We start from the raw sequence: 24037 nt of genomic DNA, 5'->3' as shown, positions 1-24037 counted from the left end.
CAGTCAGAAAAGAAAATGTTATTCAGACAGAGAGAAAAGTTATGTTAAAAGCCTTAGGTGAGCCCAGATGGCTCATCAGGTAGAGCGGGCGCAACATGTACCAAGGGAGAGTCCTTACCACGCAGCCTTTTGCTGCATGTTGTCTCTTCTCTCTCCTTTCCAGACTACCCCTCTCCTCTATATCTAAGAAAGGCAAAATGGCCCCAAAAAAATTATCTTTTTCACTCATTGCATAATGACAGTTGTAACCTCAGGAGGCTTTCATCTCTACGCTACTCTATATATACACACTAGAAGTCAACATAATTCCACACCACAACCACACTAGGTTCTCTGCATTTACTGATTTACACTCATTAGAGCAACTGGCCACTGTAGAACTTTGATATTAGCCAGTTTGACAATGAAAAATAACAAATGGAAAACTTCATAGAATGTGTTGACCATTTTAATAATTTTATTATGTCGGCATTAAAAGCAAAAATTCAAACTCCCCAATTCCCTTCATGAGATGGATTCTTGTCTGAAATATTGTGTCCTCTCTCTGCTGCAGGGAACCAGGTGAGCAGCAGGCTGATGAGCATGCGTAGTGCTAATGGGCTCCTGATGCTACCTCCCAAAACAGAGCAATACGTGGAGCTGCACAAGGGCGAGGTGGTTGACGTCATGGTCATCGGCCGGCTATGATGTCATCACAGGGGGACGGAGCGTCGGCGTCATATAGCGAGGGTTGGAATGGGTGGTTCACGGTGCATGTCCACATATCATTGACTATTCTGTAATATGCAACGGCACAGCTAGTTTTTATTGATTTGGATAAAGTTGAGGTATAGTCAACATCTTGATCACAACCTAGATACATGTGAAAAAAAAATAATTTAAAAAGAATATAGTATTTCAAACAAAGAAAATATAACTTTTAATGAAAAAATCTAATTATAAAAAGAGATTTATTCTGTAATATATTATTATGATTATTCTTATTATTATTATCATTATTCTTCTTATTATCATTATTATATTAAGGCAACTTCGTTCCTTTCATTGCAATTGCTTTGTGTGTTCAATGCTAGACCTTATCTATAGCAGTAGCATTTTAATAGACAGCTGTAGGTGCCTGCCAGGACAAAAAAAGAAAATTATTATTTTCTCATCTTTAGTGGAAAAAAATAATCAGTTTTTTGAAAATGAAGAAAACATTGAGGAAGACTCCAGATTTCCCATGGTGCTCAGCTAAAAGGAAGAGGGGGCACATCAAGACCACTTCCTCTTTTGAGCGCCCATCAAGGTGACACTTCTGTTTTTCTCTCATTAGTATGCATCATAATGGCTTCACAAAGAGCTTTGCTTGTTGTTTATCTTGTGAGTCTTGTTTATGTGCGCAGTGCCAAATGCCTGGGCAGGGAAGAGGTGATGTTGGGATGGGGAGGTGGGGGGGCACAACCCAGTCTGCCCAGTCCCTGAAGCTTCCTTATATTCACGGTGACCGGGTGTAAACTTTGCCCCAAACCCCCCCAGGGGCGAGCTTTACCTGGAAGAAATAATCTTTTATTTGATCAACTATTTAAGAATATAAAAAAAGAAAGAAAAGAAGCAGCTTCTTTAAGTGCTGACAGCCTTTTTAACCAACTTCACAAAAAATGTACAGAAAAAATGAGAACCATATTGTACAGATATATGTGACCAGCACTCCTAAGGAAATTATTAAGCAATGAGGAGACATTGAACAACGCTGTACTATAACATTTTCTGTAATGATATGAAACTGATGAAAGAGACTAAGATAATAAAAATCCTTGATCATTATGTAAAAAAAAAGTTCTTGTTGGTTTTCCTTTTTTAATAAAATATATCTAAAGAAAAAATAGTGATCTTCTTCTTTGATACTAAAGGTTTGGTAGATGATAGCATGAAGGTTAGAGATGTGCATGAATTATGACTGAATGATTAATGTCTTACCTTCCATACCAATCGTTGTCAAGGACCATGTGAATACAGTTTCCATATGTGAATGTGTTTAACTGCATTATTATAGAGGTTGGTTTTTTTTTAGATAACCTGACACAATATCTGTAATTCCCTGGAATGTCACCAAGTCGGTAAAACTGCAATGCTTGTAAGCACAGTGTCCACATTAGTGGGCCACAGGCTCAATTACCATTGTGTTACTTCATGGGCAATAGATTGTGACTTACAGACATTTTTTCAGATGAAAATCTTTGATTTTTTTTTTTTTTTTTAAATAGACCAGAGTTGTTAAATCATCCAATATTTCACAAAAATATTTGTGTGAATGAATATAAATTTGTATAGCAGGCCATAGTTATTTATTCTTTCCTCTCCCATTTATCATCTCATGAACCCCTCCACAGGCAACATGCCGAGGTGTCCTTGAGCGAGACACCTAACCCCAAAATTGCTCCCCGGGCGCTTCATTGCAGCCCACTGCTCCTCCGGGATGGGTCAAATGCAGAGAACTGAATTTCCCCATTGTGGGACTAATAAAGGCTTAATTATTATTATTATTATTATTATTATGACCCCCCCCCAAAAAAAAAAAATGTTTGTGACCATAGGTGACCCGACGATTAGATAGAGGATCATTGCACTTATTAGTACTTAAAACTAGCTGCATCTTGACTAGTTTTAAGTACTACTGCTACAGAACAAGTACTTAGACTTTTATATTTTGAGTATATTTTTTACAATAATTATTTTATGTTAAGTATCTGAGTACTTCATCCACCACAGCTTCTTAGATGAACAAAGAAAAAACAGCTGCATTTGAATGAAGCCCTGCAAAGCAAAGGGGATTTTAACTGTCTCTCTTTCTAGGAAGGAAAGTATTTAAGAATCGGGAACTGGCAGGAGAGAGCCTAATGAGGAAAGGAGGTTAAGCACAGAGGTGTCAGAAAGGATTAACCTAATAGAAAATGCAGTAGGAAAAAGGCAGCTTCAGGCTTTGGTGTAGATATTTCAGAGGCTGCATGAGATTAGACAGTTTCTGTTCTGCTCTGCAAGGTGAAACGACAGCAGATCCCATTATGGTGATGATTAATAGTGCTGTGACGAGAACTTATTTAAATTAATCTTTGTGAATGGGTGGAATGTAAAGGGATCAGTGTGGGGATGACTGTACAGCAAATTCTCTATACCCTCAAGTGCGATAAGTGTATTTTCTTTATTATAGGACACAGTGACAGAGTAGCAAAATATTTGCTAAGCATTTCATCTCTGAGTTGCTCCCAGAGTTTCTAATTTTCCAAGAAATGCTTCAACTTGTTGAGGCCATTGGGATAGACGAATAAATAGTTGTCAGGATAATTAGTAATAATTACAAATCTGCATGCATGAGAAGGCAGGAATTGTCACCATTGGGCCATGTATGAGGAAATAATTAGGGAATTATTTTAATGTCAAATCTGTAGTTTTTGAAGATGCAGTATAAATTACAGGTACTGTAAATTCAATAACTGAAGGGTTTGACTGTAACTTGCATTTTGTGTTTACTCACTGTTAGCCTGTGGTGGAAAGTGATTAAGTACATTTACTAATGTAATTTGCCCCATAAACCAATTTAAAATGCTGCTTACACACAAGGATTAATTGTGGAGCTATTTATATAGCTAGTTATAGGCCATAATAAAGTTTTTTCAGGTTCCTGACCTTTACAATCACATGGTATTTAAACACCCTTACACAGCTATTTCAATTACATAAACAAAATACCTAAAACAACTTCACAGTCTAATGTTATTGTACAGGTAATTCTATTTATTTTGCTCAGTTTAATGTCTTCATGAGAAGTTTTCCTTATACCTCACAACTGTTTTCAAATGTTCCGATTTTTCTGTAATATATTACAGGTTTTTTTTCATAATATATTAGATATAAATAGGTTTTTAGCCATGCTAGCTGTGTGGCTCTGTGAATGGCTATATCGGCCCTTTGGTCAGACTAAAATACCTGAAGAGCTAATGGATGAATTGCTATGAAATGTAAACCATACTGACTGAGGCAATACCCTGACTTTTCCACCATGAAGTTCATTTTTGTGGTTTTGAGTGGAACAGTGGAGCATTTAGCAGCTAATGAGCCATATATTTCCCTCAGCTGGTACACATTGAAAACAGAGCTACAGGAGAGTGAATAAGGGACATTCACCAGGTGCCCAGACACACAACCCTTAATGAATCATTGTGTTGCTATTTATCTGTTGGATGTGTAAAAATGTGACTGTTTGCTAGCAAATTTGCCATATCAACTAAAAACTTGTAAATTTGTCAATGCTGTGTTCACAACTTGTTTCCACTGCCCCCAAAGGCCAAAAAGGTCAGCTGGTACAGGCTTCTGTACTGTCATACATATTCTGTTTTAGCTTGTTTCAGCTCTTCCTTAAAGCTTTGTGATATTTTCACTAAATGAAATATTCAAACCCAAAACCCAAATGTGTTTTTAAGCTGTAGTTGACCATTCCATCACAAAGTATATAAAGTTCAAATGCTGCTTTTATAAAATGCACCAGTAATGTTTACAATGGCCATAATGAGTGATACTGCTTCTGTACTTTTGCCTGATAAAGTAGGCTACTTTTACTGTTACTGTTACGTAAGGAACGCTATTACTTTTACTTTACTCATTACTGGTTATCACCATTGTTAGAAAGCAAATAGGTACATTTACTCCAGTATTGTACATTAAAACTATTTTGAGGTACTTTACTTGAGTAATTCTATGTTATGCTACTTCACACTGAGGATTATAATAATAATAATAATAATAATAATAATAATAATAATAATAATAATAATAATAATAAAATATATATATATATATATATATAAATCTTCTGTATAATATAAATCTTCTGTATAATGTAGACTAAACTACCTGACAGTCTATAAAGTAATTGAAACAATCACAACTTACACCAGCTGCAACATTAAAGTGATGCTTTCACATTAATGCACCAATAACTATAGTCCAGTAATGAATACTATTCTGAAATGTGCCATTGTAATAATGTGTACTACTTTTGGTACTGTATATTGATGCTAATAAAATAAGTCCTTTATTAGTCCCGCAGCGGGGAAATTTACGGGATTACAGCAGCATAGAGGATAGTGCAAACAAGAGACATAGTAAAAAAAAAAACAAGATCAAAAATAAGTATTATAAATAAGCAAATGAGCAATAAAAAAACAGTAAAGAATCCACAGTAACTAAAATATTATATATCCAGACAGAAACTATTATAACTATTGTATTGCACAGTGTATTAGTGTCATGTGGTATAATAACATTATTTAATATTAATAATATTTAGGTAAATCTTCTTAAGCAAGTACAGTTGTTTTATTTGTATTTTTTGTATCTCGGGAGATGTGGTCACTATCGTTACCACCGACTGTATAGTGTCATCACGTGACCGCCAATGGGTGGCGCTGTGGAGCCGCAGTGTTGCCAGGGAGACGACTCAAAACACCAGGCTCAGACTCACAGCAATGGCCACAAGTGTCCCGACCAGGGTCCCGACCGAGCCTGCACAAAACTCACTGCAGCGGCTGAACGCGATCCTGTAAGGACCGGGGAGGAGCGTGAGCCTGTACCTGACCGTTCGTGTGTCTATCAAACACACATTATCAGATGTTTGGGATTATGAATGAATAACCACTTCTTCCATAAACCCATTCAGCTTCCCGTACTTGGAGTGGTGAGTACGCGCAGTCTGGTACGGGACAAGGCTCCCGAGAAGCTACGCAGTTAGCGGTACGAGGCTGCTAAGCTAATCTGGTTGCTGTTGTTAATAGTTCACTAATACGAAGTAGAATGGAAAGCAGTGTGTTTCTACATGTTGATGCTGTGTATGAATGTGCTAACCTACATCATTGCAGGAAACAGATGTATGTGTATAAACAATAGAAAGACTGCATGTAACGCTATCTGATTACATTACAGAGGGTAAACCATCATTTACGTATCATTTACGTTACTTTTATGATAGTAAAGTCAACTAGCTGTATTTGATTGTCATTTATACAAGTTACTTTTTGCACACTGGAGTTATTTTCAACATGCATTGTAAAGTTGCAGCACTGTTATCAAAGGGATATCACAAATCACCAATCTGCCTCAGGTGGCTTCGTAATCTGTGCAACATACAACATTATTCTCTGTCCTTGGACCCTGGCTTTGGATGAGGAAAAACGTAAACCCCTCCAAAAAAACTCTGCAACTGAGAAGGGATAAATCTCCTAAGAGGGACAGGCATGCAATTAATCATGTCCTGTGTACAGAATAAACAACATAATGAAATTACAGCACGGGTGAGGATATTCTAGCACCATTACTCATAAATTCTGTTTTATTTTGTAAGTGTTTTATATTTTTGGGGCATCCAGTGTCAACACACACCTTTCAGTTAGTTGGCTTTTGACATCACGTGACATGATTTACAGGATGTAGGAAATATGCCACCATCCCTGTAATCTTGTTAACTTGCTCCACATATCTTACTGACGCCAACCTGTTCGTGTTGCCTTGTTTACACGCCCACCTAAATATAAATGTCTAGGTGAGTCTTCGCACTTCCATTCATTCTCATTCATCTACACAAGTCCCGTCTGCCCCTCCCTTCCCAGCATCCCTCCCAGTGCTGTTGCGGCCACTGAGCTAGACTAGTACATGAGATCCCAGGCTTAATTAAGCCCACAGGAACAGATGGCCCGCTGGCAGTCTCTGCTGTTTGTCAGCCGTACACCGCCACTCTAAACGTAGCTAAATGCTTCCGCAGGGGAGGGGTTCAGGAGCTTGGTCCAAGAGCTGGGGGATAGACCTGCCAAATGTAATTAGCTGTTGGAAGTAGGTAGAAGAGGGGGAGGGCTGCCCTGAGGTAGCAGGTGGCATGTGTGTATGACTGACTATATGACAAAGGTGGCTTTCATTGACAAAGCCATGTTTATCCTTTTAGGTACTTGGGGTTTTTCTGTCATCCACACAGAATTATGTGTTTAAATGATAGGCCTAAACCGTAATAAGGGCAAACATGTAAGTTAAATGATCTTTTTCACAATTGGGGAAATATGCAAACAGGTGTGTCCAGTCTACAATGTATTTAAGTCATAGCAGGTTGGGAGAAATAGAGCACTACCTACGCCTCTGCATGGTATTTAAACCAAAGCTAATGTCATTATGTGAAAAATGAAGACAGGCTTTCTATGTATCCTTATTTTTGACCTGCACATCACACTTTCACCCCTCACTCAATGGTTTCATTTTCTAGGAGATAGATTACATTTATTTCCTCACAAACTGAACTAGATGTGAATATCTCCCTGTTATACTACCAAATTTGCAAATCCAGATTAATACACATTACATTACAGTCATTTAGCAGACGCTTTTATCCAAAGCGACTTACAATCAGTAGTATATTGCATATCATTCACCCATTCACACACTGATGACAGGCTACCATGCAAGGTGCCACCATCAGACTCTAACTAACATTCATGCAACATCCAGTCCACACCGATGGCAAGCCTTCGGGAGCAACTTGGGGTTAAGTGTCTTGCCCAAGGACACATCGACTGCCGAAGCCGGGTATTGAACCACCGATCCTCTGAATGGAGAACTACCTTGCTCTCCACTACGCCCCCACACAAAGAATCCTTAAACAGATTATAATCCATTTTAATCACAACAAGAGGAGATCAGGTAGTAGCCTAGTAATTATGTGTTACGCATCGCTTTCAAATGCAGTATTTTTAATTGGGGATCGGTATAGGCTACAGATGGATGTTGTGATTAAGCTTCTCATGGGGACGAGACAGTTGGGGACAGGTGTACCCAAGTAAATGGCTGAATGATGTTGAACTGAAGGGATTTGAGGTGACTTAGGCCAGAGAGCTTTCCATGTTAGGAGTTAGATTAGTGGTGTGATAGATGAGAGGAGGTAGGAGTAAAGTTGGCCCCTATACATCAGGGCTGGGCAATATTGCCAACATCTTTTAACGGCATCATGATCTAGCATGTTTTCTGGTTATTCAATTATTAAATAGGAAATAACTACATGGTTCTGTATACTTTGGTGTGAACTAAATACTTCACAGAGGAAAAGTACTACTTACAAAAAAGAAAAAGTAGTATTTTAATGCAAAATAATCAGATTTTCAGAGAAATTGTGTTTTCTCAATTGTGAAATTGTTCTTATTATCAATTCAGACAACGTAATAGTGTTTCTCGATATATGATTTATCACAATAGGATTCGATTGAGAGACATAAAATTGTTATGTTAAAGTGTTACCCAGCCCTACTATACATATTAGGGCAGGACAAGAGACAAGACTTAAAAAGTAAGATAGCCATTAAAAAAAGTTTAATTTAAAGACAAACTATATACATGTATTATAAAGTATATTGCTTGTCTGTTAAATGTTGTTGTTAGTCTTTCTAAATCGATTGTGCAACTTTATAGCTGCAAAAGTAATGAGTTAAGTCAGGACTTCATATTGCGGTATAATGATATCAGCATTTTAAACTGACATTGGCATGACAGTCTGGAGCTCTAATGATGATGGTGGTTTTCTCTGCAAACAATAAATAAATAAAGATCATATTTTTAAAAAGAAATGACCCCAGATTCACCCTTCAATGCTTCTAAAGTATAACACAATAGAGAATGTGATGGCAACCACGGTTGTTTGGCTCTTGCTCTGACTGGTGCACATCTTTTTTGACAATGATATCGGGGTTGGAAAATCATTTTTCAACCTGCAACTGTGGCTGGTTGATTCCACAATCTACCAGGCTCTCAATAGATTACTATTGTTTTGGCTAGTGAGTGAAGCAAATCTGGCTGCCACTTGCATATTTTTCCAGCATTTGGCTGGGCCTAATTCCAACCCCGAATGAGACCCTTCAACTTCTGTTTATGGTTAAGAATGCAATAAAAGAGACGGCCAACAAGTCTTTTTTTTAACCTTTTCCTTAAAAAAATAAACTTCTATAAGATAAAGTAAATAAAGAAAACTTAAGATAACCAGATACCTCTCTGTTTGTATTTCAGGATGACAGATCACAGAAAGAACATAAAGGACATCCTCCGCCGGCTTGCTATGGCCTCTGTTTTGAGCAGTGCCTCATATTACTCAAGCAGATCTCAGTAAACACTGTGGTGGTTTGAGCTGTATGCTGCTGCATCAGGGATGATCATGTCCCATATGAACGGTTATGTGCAAGAGGCCTCTGGTCAGGCCATCAGCCACAGGGAGAGGGCAGTGGACTGTCCAGGGGACGACAGTGGCCTCATCAAATCTCCACACTGCAGTGCCCACATGGAGAGGATCCAGCACTACCAGGAGGAGCTCAAGAAGAGGAGAGAGGAGGACAGCAGGGGGAAGCATGACATCGACCCCAACGCTTCACTGAGGCTCAAGAAGCTGGCACAGAACCCCAAGGTGGGCATTGACAATCCCACCTTTGAGGGAAAGGAAAAGGCCACCAAAGACACATTCTCCCAGGATCCTGTAGCCGGTGAGTTGAGAGGAGGCGGGCAGTAAAGGTTAGAGGGTTAGAAGGAAGAAAGAATGTCACAAAGGAGGGGAGCAATCTAGACCTCAGAGGACACTAGGGTGTAAAAGAAAACAAAAGGAGTAAAACAATGACTATTGAGGGCACAGAGCAAAGGGCTGTAGTGGAGGAGGGTGATGTGATTTTGGGCTGTCCACCATTTCAACTGATTAGGGACTTGTTCCTGTTGCCACAGGAAAAAAACATTTCTGATTATTTAATCTGATAATACAAAAGGGTATTACATCTGCAATTAAATGTGTCCACAAAATATTTTTGTATATTTTCTTCTGCACAACTCACTCTATGTGTAGAAAAAATGATTGATTGTGTACACAAATTAAATGAACAAAGTTGGATGGGCTCATTATTAAATCAGTCTCTTTTACGTAATTAGTTATATTTACTTCATCACCTCTGCCAATGAGGTTATGTTTTTCGGGTTTTGGTTTGTTTGTCAGCAGGATTAAGGAAAAACCGTTGGACCGATTCATTTAAACGGTGTAGCATGGGCCAAGAAAGAACCCGTTACATTTTGGAGTGGATTTGAATCAAAGGGCAGATACACACATTCTTTTTTCACTTAATTGAAACAACCTTGTTGGAAGTCTGCAGGCTTCAAGTGCCCTTTAAGTTGCAAAGAGTGTCTAGTGAGAACAGAAGTGAGAGTTGATTGTCATGCAGACAGTTCTGACGTCTTTGATAGTATATATACAGCTAAATACATACATCAGAACCCTTTCTTATAAAGACAGTGAAAAACACCTCTACTCCTCAGAAAGCTGTGAGGTAGAATCTGGGGGATTCAAGAGCCTTTGTCCACTCTCAATAGACAAAATATGTTTGCCCCTCCCAGAGTCATGAAAAGCTCCTAATTAAAATCTTAAATATAGATAATTATAATATCAGACAATTTCATCCCTAATTTGCAAAAGCACACACATAACTCTTAGCATGTTGAGTACTCCTGTCATGCCCCTGTGTTTCTCTGTATTGCTTGTTCCCTCATTGTCTCTGCCTCTTGCTCAGATATGGTGGAGCTGCTGCAGGCTCTGAAGTGGGCAAAGCACTGCCTGGCTGATGCACAAAGCCAGGAGGATGTGGAGCTGATAATGCAGCTCCTTGCCAAGGAGGACTTCAAGAATGCCTACACCATCTACAGTGCTGTCTCCGAGCAGATGACCAGAGTCATTCCCACCTCACCCCTCACATCACAAGCAGAGGACCTCTGCCAGGAGGTACCTATGATGCTCATTTTGAAACAACTGAAAAAAACATTGTGTGGATTTACTTTGACTTTGTTGCGGTATTAAAGGTTGGAAAAGTGAGAGCTGGGTTTCATGTTAACGTAATTTACTGCTGCATCTTATAGTTTGTAAATGACTAACTTGACTAGACTAACTTGTACCCAGAGTAATGAATAACTCACTTAGATTTTAGAAATTTTCAAGCATGCCACAAAATATATTCTTTAGCTCATGAGACTAGCAGTAGTAGAGTAGTAAAGGGTGGCAACTTTTGCATACAGGCATAAACAAGCTTAGATAATAGTATTTGCCAATTTGCTTTTTGGACCACATTAAGCCTAATTTATAGGCAAGTGCCTCTGTGGGTGAAGTATCTGAACAAACTCAATGAAGCACAATATTTGCTTGTGGTGATGATTTATTCAACAAAGCTGCTGAAAAGACAGCCGTGCCAGTCTGAATAATTATGAAATGTAAATTGTCTTGTGGTTAACAAGGTGAGTGAAAACAAAAATGAGGCATTTGTTGGATCCAGGCCATGCATGAAAATTTAGTGTGCTAGGAATTGAAAAAGAGGCAGAAGGATATAAAGAAATTATATTGGAGAATTAGGGCGAAACAAGGGTGAGATGACAAGAAGATGGACAAGGAAAGAAAGGGAAGAAGGCATTAACTATTCCCATGGTGGGGAAATAAACTGAATCAAACATCCAAACAAGGGCCTTTCACACAGAACGCTACAACTGTGCAATAAAACCCATTATTTCCAATGGCTTGCACATCTCCTCAGCAGCTTTTTTCAGCATTGAGCAAAGTGTGTGCACAGCGCGTTGCAATGTGCTCAACTCCCACGGCGAATGCAGTGCAAACCGTGTCCTATATGAAAGGTGCTTCACGGTATATTTTATTTAAATCCCCTGTCTACCGATTGCTGTTTCCTGTGACGATTCTGACTCCTGAGCCCCCGTACAGAGAGTGACAGAGAGCAAGAAACCATCTCAGTATTCAGGTTTGAGTAGGTGGGCATGTGCCACACCTGACTTCCTCGTTGACTAAACACAAGCCGGTTGTTCCCACTGAAGCAAAGCGACAGTAATTGACTTGTGTGCCTGTGGAGCCGAGCCTCTGCGTGATGAGTGTTCAAATGCAGCCACAGTCACACAGAACTCAGTCCCCGACAGAAATTGTGATATGGTTTGCTATGAATTAGGTAGAAGCTCTGTACAACAATGACATGCTACACCCACAATGTGCACTTAGGATTAGTGTCAACTTTTAATAGATGTAACATGAAAGAATGTAACAAAGGCTTTTCAGCGCAGTCAGACTGGTGCAGTGTGATTTTCAGCTAACGGCTAGATGTGTAAGAGTCAACCTTGTTTTGACGAAACAGGCTGCTAGAGTTCATTCAAAGGACACCAAGCAGTACGGCTACAGAATTTGTATTCCAGTCTTGACAAGAGTTGGTTGAGGATTGAGGGGCTGCGTTAGATGATATGTTTTGCTTCTCGCATGCAGCACGTTGTCTTCCTGCGTACAGTAAATCAGTGTGTGCACTCACCCACCAGGCCCAGCTCCCGAAGTGCTTAACAACACGTAACAGTTTGAGCTGCAGTGTGTCTTAACTAAGTGGCTGTGCTGTGTGACACTCAGATTGGCTGTTGGGTAAACTAATCTCCCAGTAGCCTTAGGTGCTGGCTGAGCGGTGCAGAACATTGCAGGAAGGAGGCCAGGATCTGGGCGGCCAGAAAAAGAAACTCCAGCAGCTTACATCAGCGTGGGTCGAGGCGCAGCGTTGCTCGGGGGGAGGGGAGGGGAGGGGAAAGTGCGTCACCTTGTTAGTGAGGGTTTGATTAGTGTAATAGATGAACTAAGCTCCAAACAGGCGATGAAGAGGAAGAAAGACGGAGAATCAGAACACCAAAATGCCTTCTGTTGACTCACTACACGGTCCAAGCCACAGACAATAGCAACTTCCCACTAAATGACAACACAAGTGACAACTAAATGATTAAAATAGAGCCATGTAACAGAGGAGAAGAGAAAGGAAGGACAAAAATGAGCAGAGTGGAAAGTCTGAAAAGCCATGGAAGAAAAGAGGAAGATATTCTTATAAAATCTGTGCTGTTTAGTTTACAATCAATTTAGTGTATATACTTAATATAGATATGTGTGCAGCCCAAATTTGGTTGTATTGACTTTGTGATCCTGAACATGCTTTTCTGCAGGATTATTATACAGTTAATACTGTTGATATACTGTAGGATTACTACAATAGGTATTGGTGTTGGGTCAACCTGGGCCTAGCAACTATGAAATCTGCTCTTCTCAAACTAATACGTAATGAATAATAATGTCCGGTGTAAGCGTCAGAAAATAAAACCTGTTGGAAAGCGTTAATGTCAGCAAGATGTTAAACCCAGTCTGATAAAAAGGCACCAACACCAAGCAAGGGATACAAGTAAAGTAACTTGTATCCACTCATGAGGTTTTTGTATGTTTTGTGTTTGGGATATCTCAACACAAATGGAACTGAGATATGATGTTTAAAATGTTGAAAGTGTCCTCTGAAGTTTGTGCCATTGAGGGGATCATTGAGTCACTAAAATCCAAAGAATGCATCCTCTCTATGGCATTAATGTATTAAGAAGTGATGACTTGATAAACATGGCTTAAGGGAAAAGTAACGCCAGAAAAGAAGTAGTTTGTTCAACCGCTTGTCTTACCACATCGGAATTCAAAAGCGTTTGTACAGGTTCCAAATGGCCACACTCACCTACAGCTGTGAGACGGCCGTCATAGAAAGATATGATGTCACTTTTATCGCTAAATAAAGGGATAGAGGCGCAAAGTCTCTCCCTGAAGACATTCATACTGTTGCACTGTTGCACTGTTCACATGAAAAGTGAAACAGTTGGGTCACGCATGAAAAAGAGAGCTTGAGAGATAAGCCCAAGTCCCTGGCTTTCTCTCTCACCTCCACACAGTTGGCCAACCAATGTGTGTAATGAGTTTGAATGTTGTCGGTTGTGGGTTCCAGCAAGTTACAGAAATTGTCGGACAATCAGTTTCAACATGCTATTCAACCATCTGACAAGTAGTTCTGATGGAATCTGGCAGGTTTAGACTCAGATCTGACTTAAGTCACAGTTTTACTTATTTGTCTTAATGTTTAAGAAAAAATAAATGGGTCCTAGTGACTTTAGACTTTACATTTTAAAAAGTTAAGAGACTAGAAAAGAGTTTTAGAGATTCGAGATGTTGATTGTAGTTTTGATGTATATAAGAAACGGTTTAAGAGACTAAATTGATATTTAACTCTTTTATTTTGTACTTTACTTAACTTGGTCACCCTGTTTATCTCTCTTAGTGTCATTTAGCCCACTGTAGTTCTGTGTCTGTGTTCCTGTTCAGGTCCAGAAGATTCTCCAGTCGAGCCAACATAAGGAGGGTTTGGAGCTCAAGGTTCTGCTCACCAAACCTCATCTCCAGGTCAGATGTCAGCTTTTCAGTTGTGACTTATATTAATAACCAGTGCTATTGTTATAAGACAACACAAGTGAGTCTCAGCTGTGCCTTATGGACCAACTCTTTTATTTAGTTAATATCCAGATCATTTGAATACAGGAAATATAATTATTGTTATATACTTTTCTAATTCCAATAGGGTAATTGTTTCTCCTGCACCTTCAACTGGGATGTCAGACATCAGGATTAAGTATATAATAGTCTATTATAAAAGGAAAGAATGGCCCTTAGCTGCTTCCCAGCTCAAAGGCAAATGGAGGGTAGTTTCTTTTGTGTGACCTTGTATCGTTAAACATACTGAGTTAAAAGGCAGATCATATGACAGATTTCTCCATCATGATACAGTGGCGGGGCGAATGTTTGCTTAATAGATGAAATATTTTAAGAAAAAAATATATTTTATATATTTTTTTCCATGTTAAATTGATTAGGAAAAAGAGGTAATAAAAAGATGTCAAAGATCCTGCTGATATATGTCATATGTATTTGTGTTGAAGCTTTGGTCTGTAGTTTATCTGCAATAAGTTGTTGTGTTTATATAAATTATACCATTTAACCTTTCAGAAGGTCGACTATTGTGGATGGAAAGTTCACAATTATGTAATGTTAGTTGAGCAATCATTTTCATACAAATAACTGTGATAATCATTTGATAGTCTTTTTCTGAAAATTTTGCGACTTGACCTTAATCCATGTTGTTAATTTCAAAAGGATTGCCAATTAATCTTTAAATAGTTTGTTGAAACAATAATTCACCTCTCGCTATGCTTCACATATTTATTTTAAATACCTTTTTCTAAAATGTAGGCTGACCCTAATGTAAGGAAAACGTTGGTCTGCTCCCACCAGCAAAACACCTGCTCATAGACATCATTTATGTCTCTTTGTCCATTTGTTTAGACATCTAGCATGCTGACAGTTAATCCGGTTCCAATTTGGCTGTAACCTGTTTTGTAAGGATGATACATTGCTTTGCCTAGACTGCTGCTGGCACTGCTGACTATCTGGAAAATGATAAGGGCCCTCTTAGGTGTGCCACTTCCTCCATCTTTACAGAAACGATTAGACATCACAGATACGAGCAGGCCACTTCCGCAGCTGAGTAAGGAGTCACATTATAAAAAGACTTACTCACTTTACCTTTGCATCTCTTCAGTGAAATATGAAGACATGACAAAATTCAAACAGATATTCAAATTGCTTTGAAGTGGCTTGAACTGCCACATTATCAGACATTATCATCCTTTAGAGGGGCAGTTAGGTGAGAAAACACCTCAGGTGGATGACGCTGCTGTGGTTTTATGGTTAAGGGTTCTGACAGGGGAACGCCTGGGGCCTGATTTTGGCCCAAAATGACTTTTAACTACCGCTTTCTCTCATTGCCCTGTTAAGCCCTCCACTGAGCTGGATCCATGTAGCCAGCGGGGGCAGTATGATGTGATGTGAGCTGCCTTGTGGCACAGAAAGTGGAACAGATTATGTTGATCTCTGCGGGGAGCAGAGGCTAACATGAGTCACCCTGTAGTATGTACAGGTAGACAACCTCATACCGGAAACAAATGGTTAGGTACACGTGTAAGAAGTTTACACACCATTTAATTGTTTTCGTCCTTAGAAATAAGGGTTCTTATTTAAAGCCTGAGGTTCTACCCCGAACCATTTGCCTCTGAAGAACCCTTTTTGGAATAAAGTTTTTTTCAAGGGGTGTGTTTGTAAAGTTAAATGGATGTAAGGAAATCTTTCTTTTGTACACTTTTCCTAGTTATGATGCAAAAAAGCTCCTCTTGTGAGAGCTTGTTGCCAGTGAGGAAGACACATGACTATGATGAGACATGAGAATCTAACAATACGCCTTTTTTCATCCAAAGAACCCTTTTGGAAAGATGTATATCTTCCAGGATAGTTGAAAGCATGAGTGTTAAGAGATCTTCCCAGCCCAAACAACTAAAAAACTATGATTGTGAAACCTGATTAATCCCTTAAGGAGTCTGGGTGGGTTCTTGTTACCACGCTTAGAAGGTAAAAAGGTGCTGAATTGGACCACCAGACAGGGTTCATGGTGGAACCATTGCACCATAGTAGGATTATCAGTAGAACCTCTCATAGGTGTAGCTCTTTATGTTGGGTTCAATGTAGAACCCACTTAAAGGGTTCCAGATGGAACCTTAAGAAAAGGTTCTATCAGGAACCAAAAAGGGTTTCCTATGGGGATAAGCCAAAGAACGCTATTTGGTTCTATTTAGCACCTGTATTTCTTAGAGAGTAGGACACAGTTTCTTCGCCAGCGGGCAAGCCGATGGTGTTTGATGATTGATGGTGGTGGATCCTGACTGTTAAATGGAGGTGGAGATTAAGACGGATTGTGTGTACGCCAAAGCTTAGCCCGGCCTCTGCTCTCTTATGTCCCCTCTGCTGCAGGATAGAGAAACTAATTCGGACCGACGGTTATTAATTGTGGGGCTCAGAGCGCTTGTCACGTTAAATAAAGTGAAGGAGCAATCTCTGTATTATTTCTGCTGGGTTTGCTGACTGGCCTTGTTAAAAAAAGATAGGGGTATAGGTAGGCTTCTGGTGGCAGGTGCATGGAAAACGATTTAGTCATTTCTTTGGTATCTTCTTCTCCATCCGTTTACTCTGACAAGTGCAAACTACTCAATAAATGTACATCATGTTGTAAACCATGCGACATGACTCATGATCACTTCATTTCCATACCAACCATAGTTGCTATAAAGGACACCATCTATACAGAGACACAATCAGAAGCCATTCATGCATTTGATTCTCTTAACCTCATGCTGCCTCCTCCTTTCTGTCCGTGTTTCTGTCCTTTATGTGTCTGTTAAACTTTTGTATGTCTGTACTGTTTGTCTCGATGTGTTTCTCTGTGTTTTTTTTATGTGTCAGGCACTGATAAAGGCTCATGACAGTGTGGCAGGGCAGGAAATGGAAGAAGACAATTTGACCCAGTACATTGGAGAGACAGTTAAGCTGGTGCGGCTGGAAAAGGCCCGTGACACTCCACTGGTGAGACGCCATATTATACTACCCTCTGTTATTGCTCTGTACATACAGTATGTCTTTGTATATTTTTTCACACCTTCACAGCCAAAACAAGGATAGTTGTTACAGACCCTAAAAATCAAAGTTGGTATTGTATGTAACTACAGTACAAAAATGTAAAAATATCAATGCAGCATTTAATTTGTGGCATTTAAGGGAACAACAAAAATGATGAATGATGAGCAAAGACACATATGGTTGTATGTAATTGTGTTTATTTATTGTTGAGTTTTTGTGTGTCCAATATAAAAGCCTCTACTCTAAGCCTTCAAAATGTTCCACCACGCACATTTATCATCTGGGTGTGTCAGTGTCAGTGTACCCACAAACCAACAGGGCAGAAAAAGGCCTGTCAATGTGAGCTCCAGAGGGAAATTTGAAAAAATTGGAAATGATACAATACTGTTCACTGTATGTGACATATTTTGTTTGATTTTAAACTGTTGCCTCTCCTTTTTGCTTTTAGACGTGTATTTCTTTGTTCACTGTTATTTTAGAGAAAATTATGGATTTAATTTGTGGTACGTGTGTGTGGCCATCAGGGTGCAACAGTACGTAATGACATGGACAGTGTGTTGGTGAGTCGGGTGGTGAAAGGTGGAGCAGCAGAGAAGAGCGGCCTTCTCAGTGAGGGAGACGAGATCCTGGAGATCAACGGGGTATCTATTCGTGGGAAACACGTCAATGAAGTCCACGACTTACTGGTGAGGACCAGAAGTTATCCGGTGGTCTCTTGATTATTAAGAGTAATAATAACAAGAAAATTTAGTCTGTTACAGCTTTGTTATAGAGTACATATGGGTGCTGAAAATATCTTTAAATCTAAAATTGTATTCATACAGTACTATTAAAGGCATCTGAATGTATTCATAAAGTGGTCTGGTACTTAGAACATCGGTTACTCAATAGCTGGTGACATAAAGTTTCACCCACAATGCATATCAACCTCTAGATTAATGTAAATTAATGTTAGTAAGTTTGACAAATATATCTAGTCTTAGAAATTTCATTAGGTGTTTTTTGTTGATAGCGTTTGTGGGCTTCACTCTCACTACTTTTTATCTTATCTACAATGTAGACACAAACACTTGATGCATTTAGTTCTGAGAAATATGCAAAGCAGTAAAACAGTGTTTAGATTTTGAGGTAAATAAATGCAGTTGAAATTTGATCCCTGTCATGTTTAATCATTGCTTCTCATCTTTTCCATCAGCAACAAATGCAAGGCACTCTGACATTCCTCCTCATCCCGAGCTCTCAGATTAAACCTGCTCCACACAGACAGACTGTGGTAAGTCTCTAATGATGCGAGTGTGTGCGTATGTGAGACCGCCTGTCTGCATGCACGCAACGGCAACCTTGACGTTGTAAACCCCGTCCTCAGATGCACGTACGAGCTTACTTTGACTACGACCCCTCCGATGACCCCTTCGTGCCATGTCGGGAGCTGGGCCTGTCCTTCCAGAAGGGAGACATCCTCCATGTCATCAGCCAGGACGACCCCAACTGGTGGCAGGCCTACAGGGACGGAGATGAGGACAACCAGCCTCTGGCTGGACTCATTCCAGGTAGGGATCAGACCAGGGCTGAAGACCAATAATCAGTATGTATATAGGTATATAAATATATAGTTTATTGCTTCACAAGGGCAGATAACTACTGCAAGGACAAATTGCTACCAATACCAAAAAGCATCTACTTATATGGTAAATTGTTAGATTATGTGTTCCTATGTTTTGTTTATCACTAAACTGAACTACAAAACATTGTACTGTATCAAAGCTCATAAGGTATGTCTACTTACAATGCATACAGCTGTCTATTTTACAACTTATATCAGTCTTATGTTTTCAAGGTTTTTTTTATTAACTTTCTGCACTTTGCCCGTTTGGTATTTTCACATTCTGTACAGTAAATGTGGCTAAAAAATGTGAGAAAGGGAGAAACAAAATGGGAGTTGCATGCAAATAAGTGTCTTTAATGTTGTATCGACAGTAAATATTTTCAGAACAAGGGAACTTGGGTGATAAAGCAAATATTTGAAAATAGATTTACATGCTGAATAACTTGAATACATTTTTTTATCTGGAATTGTCCAACCAGTGCACACATGTAGGTCAATATAGAAAATATAACTGTAATCTTACCAGGATATGTCACACACAATTGTATGTAGACTGTAATTAAAGCTTTCTTTGGTTAATAAAATCCCTGCAGTCATCAGCAACAGCTTTGTAACACACAAACAGCATTGTCTGACTTTACCTTATCATTCAGCAGTGAAACTTACAAAATGCTGAACTGCCAGCAAAAACAACAGTTACAGAGTTAACAGTCTGTAGTACATGAAAGATACACATATGTATGATAAAAAAATCTTATCAATAATGCATAAACTACACAGGACTTCCCATCCATCCATAACAATAGTTTGGGAAACTGTAAAGCCAAAGTAAAGTACTGTGAGTAGTAACAAACCTTGAACTACTATCCTGCCAGGAAGCACCACCCACCTGGCACATCAAGCAGATTAGAACAAACGCCTAAGAATTATTTGCGATTACTCTCTGACCAAGGTCTGTTGTGGCTACAAGAAAATGAGGTTAAGCAGTGGAAATGGAAAGCGGGTCCTCAACAGGAGGACTATAAAAAAACAGTTCTAGGCCTAGAATAGCTTTACACTTGTTGTTTTTTTTGCAATTTTCGGTTTCTTAGTTTTGTTGTCCAGTGCATGTTATCCATAAGCTATATATAGGGACCAAATCTGTACATTTTAAAATTCATATGGGCTTTTGAAAGGGAAAATAAACTGGATTTGTCTATCTATATTTACAGAGTTGGAGAGCTGATCTGCTTGTCCTTGCTTTTCACTTTTTCAGGAAAAAGCTTCCAGCAACAGAGAGAGACCTTGAAGAAAACTATAACAGACAGGAGTCGAGAGCACCAAGGTAGTAAGCGTAAAATGTGTAAACACACACTATGTGGTGAGAAAATACAAGATATGATTTGCAAACATTTTGCATCCACCCTGACTCAAATGAAAATAGAGTTTGTGGTGTCTAGAAGGTTGTAACAAAGTGAAATGATAAAACCCATTTTAAAGCAAATATTTTGGACTTGTCGTTTCTCCAGGGAGGCTTTGGTATGCAAAGAAAAGCAAGAGACAGAAGAAGAAGAGCCCGTCTACCTTGAGCAGAGACTTTGGTAAGACTCTACTTTTTCTTTCTTTTTTCTCACTGTGTTTCTTAATAAGCTTAACATTTTGAGAAGTGGGTTGCTGGTTTCAGAATGTTCTCCCCTTCCTCAACAACCACTGTTGAGAAGCTGCACCTTTAACCCACAAAACTCCTACTGTCGCCTCTCATTTATCACAAGTAAAACACTACCTCCTGTCCTGGGCTACTAGTAAAACACTACCTCCAAGTGTCCATACATCGTCAGTGATAACCCTACACGTTAGCCAGAGTTGACATGTCTTGTCGCTCTCACAGCAGCTTGTCCTGACTCGTGTGTCACGGCTCAGATTAGTCCTGTCTTCACAGACGGGATCAGAGGGGGCAGCAACAGGTGATCAGCAGGTGCCTAGATGGCTTGAAGAGGGATGCATGATGTTGTTAGCTAATAAATAAAAAACACATATATACTTGATAGAAGGTCAAATATGAAGCAGTACATTGATATAAAAGGAAAAACTCCCACACAGACACAGGAATTATAACATTATAGTATGTTATTATTACCTCTCACCTGCAACCAAAGAGAGGTCAAATCTCACAGTTTGTTACAGAAAAGTATCCCAAGAGCGAGAAAGAATTAGGTTTGTTTCATTATCCTTCCCAACTGTTTCTTCAGACTACGATGACATCCTGACCTATGAGGAGATGTCACTCTATCACCAGCCTGCCAATCGTAAACGCCCCATTGGTCTAATCGGTCCCACAAACAGCGGTCACGATGAGCTGCGTCGAAGACTTCTGTCCATCGAACCGGAAAAGTTTGCTGTTGCTGTTCCACGTAAGTCCATGCCGTGTCGAAGCATGGGGGAAATGTAATATTCAAGTGTTTTGTGATTTGACATATCACCTTTCATCACCTGCAACTGCACAACATTCACTAATCTTATTGTCAAAACATTTGTGCCACTTGGTACAAAATAGCTAGAGGATTTTTGCAATAAATCAAATTGATCTATTCTTCTTGGCTCAGACACAACCAGAAACTCAAGGATACATGAGCGGAATGGGCGCGAGTACCATTTTGTGAGTCGGCCTGCCTTTGACACCGACTTAGCGGCAGGGAAATTCATTGAGTCGGGGGAATATGAGAAGAACTTTTACGGCACCAGCACCGACTCAGTTCGACACGTCATCAACTCTGGACGCATCTGTTTGCTCTGCCTCCACACCAGGGTAGGAGACTCGAGTACTGTCTGGACAATTCCCAACATTGTCTCAGTCTTACATGTTAATTACAAAGCACATTACATCCCTCTGTCTTGATCTCAACCATTGGGGCTTGACGGGAAGATAATTAAGCCTTTTTAAGTTCTGAACATAAATGTCATTGTGTTTTGGTTGATAAAAACAAAATGAATGCTGAGTGATATAGAAAATACTTTATAGTCAGTAAAGAAGACACCATAATAGTGCTTGGTTTGGTCTTGCAATCCATTTCATATACTCACACGTCCCTGTTCCTCCTCTTGTCAGTCACTGCAGGTATTCAGGTCCTCCAACCTCAAGCCCTATGTCATCTTCATCGCTCCTCCTTCTCAGGAACGTCTACGCACCCTGCTGGCCGCAGAGGGGAAAACACCAAAGGTACCCACTATATTTCCCTCATAAGTTAATACACACATTGTAAGTTTCATAGTTTGTACATCTTGCATGCAGTTACTTGCATAACAGATGCAACATATTTCAGCAAAATTAAACATTTAAGATTCATCACAGAAGAGAAAAACATTCTTCAGGCACTCTTAGGCGAAGCAAAGAAAGTAGTTATGTTTAAAGCTTTTTTTTTGTCCGGTTTTGACCTCAAAGGGTCTTTATCACGGCGTTAATAGTAAAAAATGATTGTTTACTCCTTGTACTCTTAATACACAATACACCGGAAATAAAAGTATTGCATCACATGAAACCGATACACAGCTATCACAGTGATATCAAAGTATTCAAATCAATAAATTATAAAAGAACATAATGACCGTACAAGCATTTCATTTTTACGTCCAATACAGATCATTCATTTTGAAAGAAACTGTCTAAAAAAATAAATGTCTTGTTTTCTTTGCACAGCCCGAAGAGCTAAAGGAGGTTATTGAAAAGGCCCGCGAGATGGAGCACAATTTCGGCCACTTCTTTGACGCAACCATCGTGAACATGGATCCAGAGCAGGCATTCCACGAGCTGCGCAGGCTGATAGACAAGCTGGACACTGAACCGCAGTGGGTGCCCACCTCTTGGCTGTGCTAGAGGTCACAGGGTGTGACTGCAGGTAGCCACAGGGTTGAAGGAGTCAAACATAAATTAATGTTCCTGGTGATTGAAAAATGAAGGATGGACAGTGCTGATTGTGTTTGGATATTCACATGCACATTCTCCTCGTTTGTAGAAGAGGTGATCTTTACGGCATGTTGCAGGGATGGACTCTTTCTCACTTTTCATTAACTTGTTGTTGGTGTCTTTGTGGTTTTTTTCTGTTTGTTTATTGTTGATCTCAGTTTTATGCAAAGTCATTTATCAAACACATAGAAATGTTTCTATCCTATTCTGAATAGTTATTTATAATTGTAAATATATATATTTTCTAGCCAAAAGGATAAAATATTTTATCGATTTTTCTGTGCGTGTGATATACAACTGTCACACTCAACTTGAAGAGTGTGACTGTCACAATTTTGAAATAGCTTCTTGATAAAGCAGTAAACCAAAAGCTGTTTGGGTACGAATTAGAAGAATTAGTGACTGCTGTGTAACGTCTTCCATTCAGTAACACGGATGCAAAATACTGCTGTAACCTGCACAGTTTTGAGGTACTTCCTCTACACCAGTGTCAGTATTATGTTTTGTAGTTTCATGTCTCATTTATGCGGTGATAACAGACCTCAAATCTAAGATATTGTCTGTAGCTGAGAATTTCATATTGCAAAGTACTCCTGTAATAATTTCCTTATTGGTTAGTGTAACTCCAACAAATACAGTATTGCGTCTTTGCAGAGAACTTCTTGAATGATAAGCACAATTCTGGAAAAGTGTTAATAAAATCAGAACAAATGTGAACGAGTGATAAACGCACTGATGCATTGATTTCATTTGACTTGTAATCTTAAATTGGAGAACGTTATTTTAAATCAGTTGATAATATTGGTGTAACAACACAAATGTGTACTAATTCAACCTTTGCAAAGTCCTACAGTAATTAGAAACAATGTGTTAAATGTAGCATTCTGATGCAAGATGGCTGCCATTCCTCATCTAGCTGGGTTACCTTAACACTTGCACAAAATGTTTCCCAGCACGTGCTGAAAGAAATTTGATCCTGCAGCTTTACCCAGTCCTCTTTTACTTCATATATCGAACTGAAAAGCTTCTTAATTGCAAAAGCCTATGAGATGGAAAACCTGTT

At 39.2% G+C, this 24037-nt stretch overlaps 2 protein-coding genes across 3 annotated transcripts in view; both read left to right on the top strand.

Annotated features, from left to right (window-relative positions):
- The window catches only part of gphnb (gephyrin b), an 87248-nt gene extending 86459 nt beyond the window's left edge, over positions 1-789 (top strand). For both annotated transcript variants that reach the window (XM_054618226.1, XM_054618225.1), the window contains exon 22: positions 554-789. In XM_054618226.1, the coding sequence (XP_054474201.1) occupies positions 554-687 (134 nt within the window). In that variant the 3' untranslated portion in view covers positions 688-789. The remainder of the gene's footprint in view (positions 1-553) is intronic.
- Positions 790-5575: 4786 nt separating this feature from the next.
- On the top strand, positions 5576-23675 carry pals1b (protein associated with LIN7 1, MAGUK p55 family member b). The gene is made up of 14 exons (XM_054618523.1): positions 5576-5713; positions 9070-9536; positions 10602-10810; positions 14234-14311; positions 17267-17374; positions 17953-18114; positions 18624-18701; positions 18795-18978; positions 20290-20358; positions 20543-20614; positions 21263-21424; positions 21617-21819; positions 22120-22230; positions 22708-23675. The coding sequence occupies exons 2-14, from the start codon at positions 9209-9211 to the stop codon at positions 22882-22884; spliced, it is 1941 nt and encodes a 646-aa protein (XP_054474498.1). The 5' UTR covers positions 5576-5713; positions 9070-9208; the 3' UTR covers positions 22885-23675.
- Positions 23676-24037: the final 362 nt, after the last annotated feature.

Source organism: Anoplopoma fimbria, chromosome 18, assembly GCF_027596085.1.
Source record: "Anoplopoma fimbria isolate UVic2021 breed Golden Eagle Sablefish chromosome 18, Afim_UVic_2022, whole genome shotgun sequence".
NCBI classification, from domain to species: domain Eukaryota; kingdom Metazoa; phylum Chordata; class Actinopteri; order Perciformes; family Anoplopomatidae; genus Anoplopoma; species Anoplopoma fimbria.
The sequence above is the reverse complement of the archived record's forward strand: the minus strand, read 5'-3'. Positions and strand labels throughout refer to the sequence as shown.